The following is a 968-nucleotide window of genomic DNA, read 5'->3' on the forward strand; positions in this document are numbered from 1 at the left end:
GTTGAACAGAGCCTTCTTCAAAGCCATGTAGAGGTGAAAATTGAGGCGCTTATACTCAGCGATGTCATCCCTGACCCGCGGCAGCAGCACCAGGTTGTAGAACCGCTGGGCCATCCTCTCTTTCAAGTTGGATGAAAATATCCTGGGAAAAGCAAAGCACAAAGTGAGATGTGGAGAAGCGAGGCTGAGCAGGACACAGGTTGGTATTTTGTAAATCTGTTTCCAGTTATGGAAAGAAAAAGCTAAAAAATCCCATGTCAGCATCTCCCAGAGATGATCTTACCTGGTGGCTTGGTACATGGCAGCTGCTGTCCACGTCTCTGGCTCTGTGATGTAGAGGATCTGCTCCCAGTTGGACAAGGCAGGAATGATTTTAAATGCCTTGGGGAGTTTCCCGCTCCTGTATTTGGACAGCACCTTAAAAGACATGGATACAAGCCAGGCCGTGACATATGGGCACTGACAGCGGGGCTGCGGGACTTGTCTCATGACCATGAGAAAGCTTTCCCATCCCTTAGCACCTCCGGTAAGAAAGGACCGTCCCAGGATCATCCTGAGCACGGTGCTCAGGAGATTGTCACTCAGAAACTCTCTGGGCCCTTCAGCGACTGCTATTACACAAACTGCAGTTAATACATAGAACTGCCTGCACAGGGTAAGGATGGAGACAGCGTCACTGAAGGAGAGTGGGCACAGAGGCTGTGGGGCTCAGCATGGCTTTCGCTGAGCCCCGGGCAGAGCTGCTTTGGCCTCACCTCTCTGACGCCCCTGTAGACCTCCAGGACGCGGGGATCGAGCTGGGGCATGGGGCACCCCGACATCTCCGAGAGCGCCGTCTCCACCTCCGTCTGCTTCTCCGTGATCTTCTCCATGATGATGTCCGCCAGCGTGCGCCTGGGGCCAAGGCAGGAGGGGTGCGAGTCAGGGACCGCGCTGGGAAGCACCGGCCGCTGCCCTGTCCCCTTCTC

General features: G+C 55.1%; 1 protein-coding gene across 1 annotated transcript in view; it reads right to left on the reverse strand.

Annotated features, from left to right (window-relative positions):
* The window catches only part of BYSL (bystin-like), a 2,312-nt gene extending 1,422 nt beyond the window's left edge, over positions 1 to 890 (reverse strand). The window contains exons 1-3 of the mRNA XM_009578861.1: positions 756 to 890; positions 284 to 417; positions 5 to 142 (exon numbers count right to left, since the gene is read on the reverse strand). Of these exons, the coding sequence (XP_009577156.1) occupies positions 5 to 142; positions 284 to 417; positions 756 to 872 (389 nt within the window). The 5' untranslated portion in view covers positions 873 to 890. The remainder of the gene's footprint in view (positions 1 to 4; positions 143 to 283; positions 418 to 755) is intronic.
* Between the last annotated feature and the right edge of the window lie 78 nt (positions 891 to 968).

The sequence above is a fragment of the Fulmarus glacialis genome, unplaced genomic scaffold, assembly GCF_000690835.1.
Source record: "Fulmarus glacialis isolate BGI_N327 unplaced genomic scaffold, ASM69083v1 scaffold20035, whole genome shotgun sequence".
Lineage (NCBI taxonomy): Eukaryota > Metazoa > Chordata > Aves > Procellariiformes > Procellariidae > Fulmarus > Fulmarus glacialis.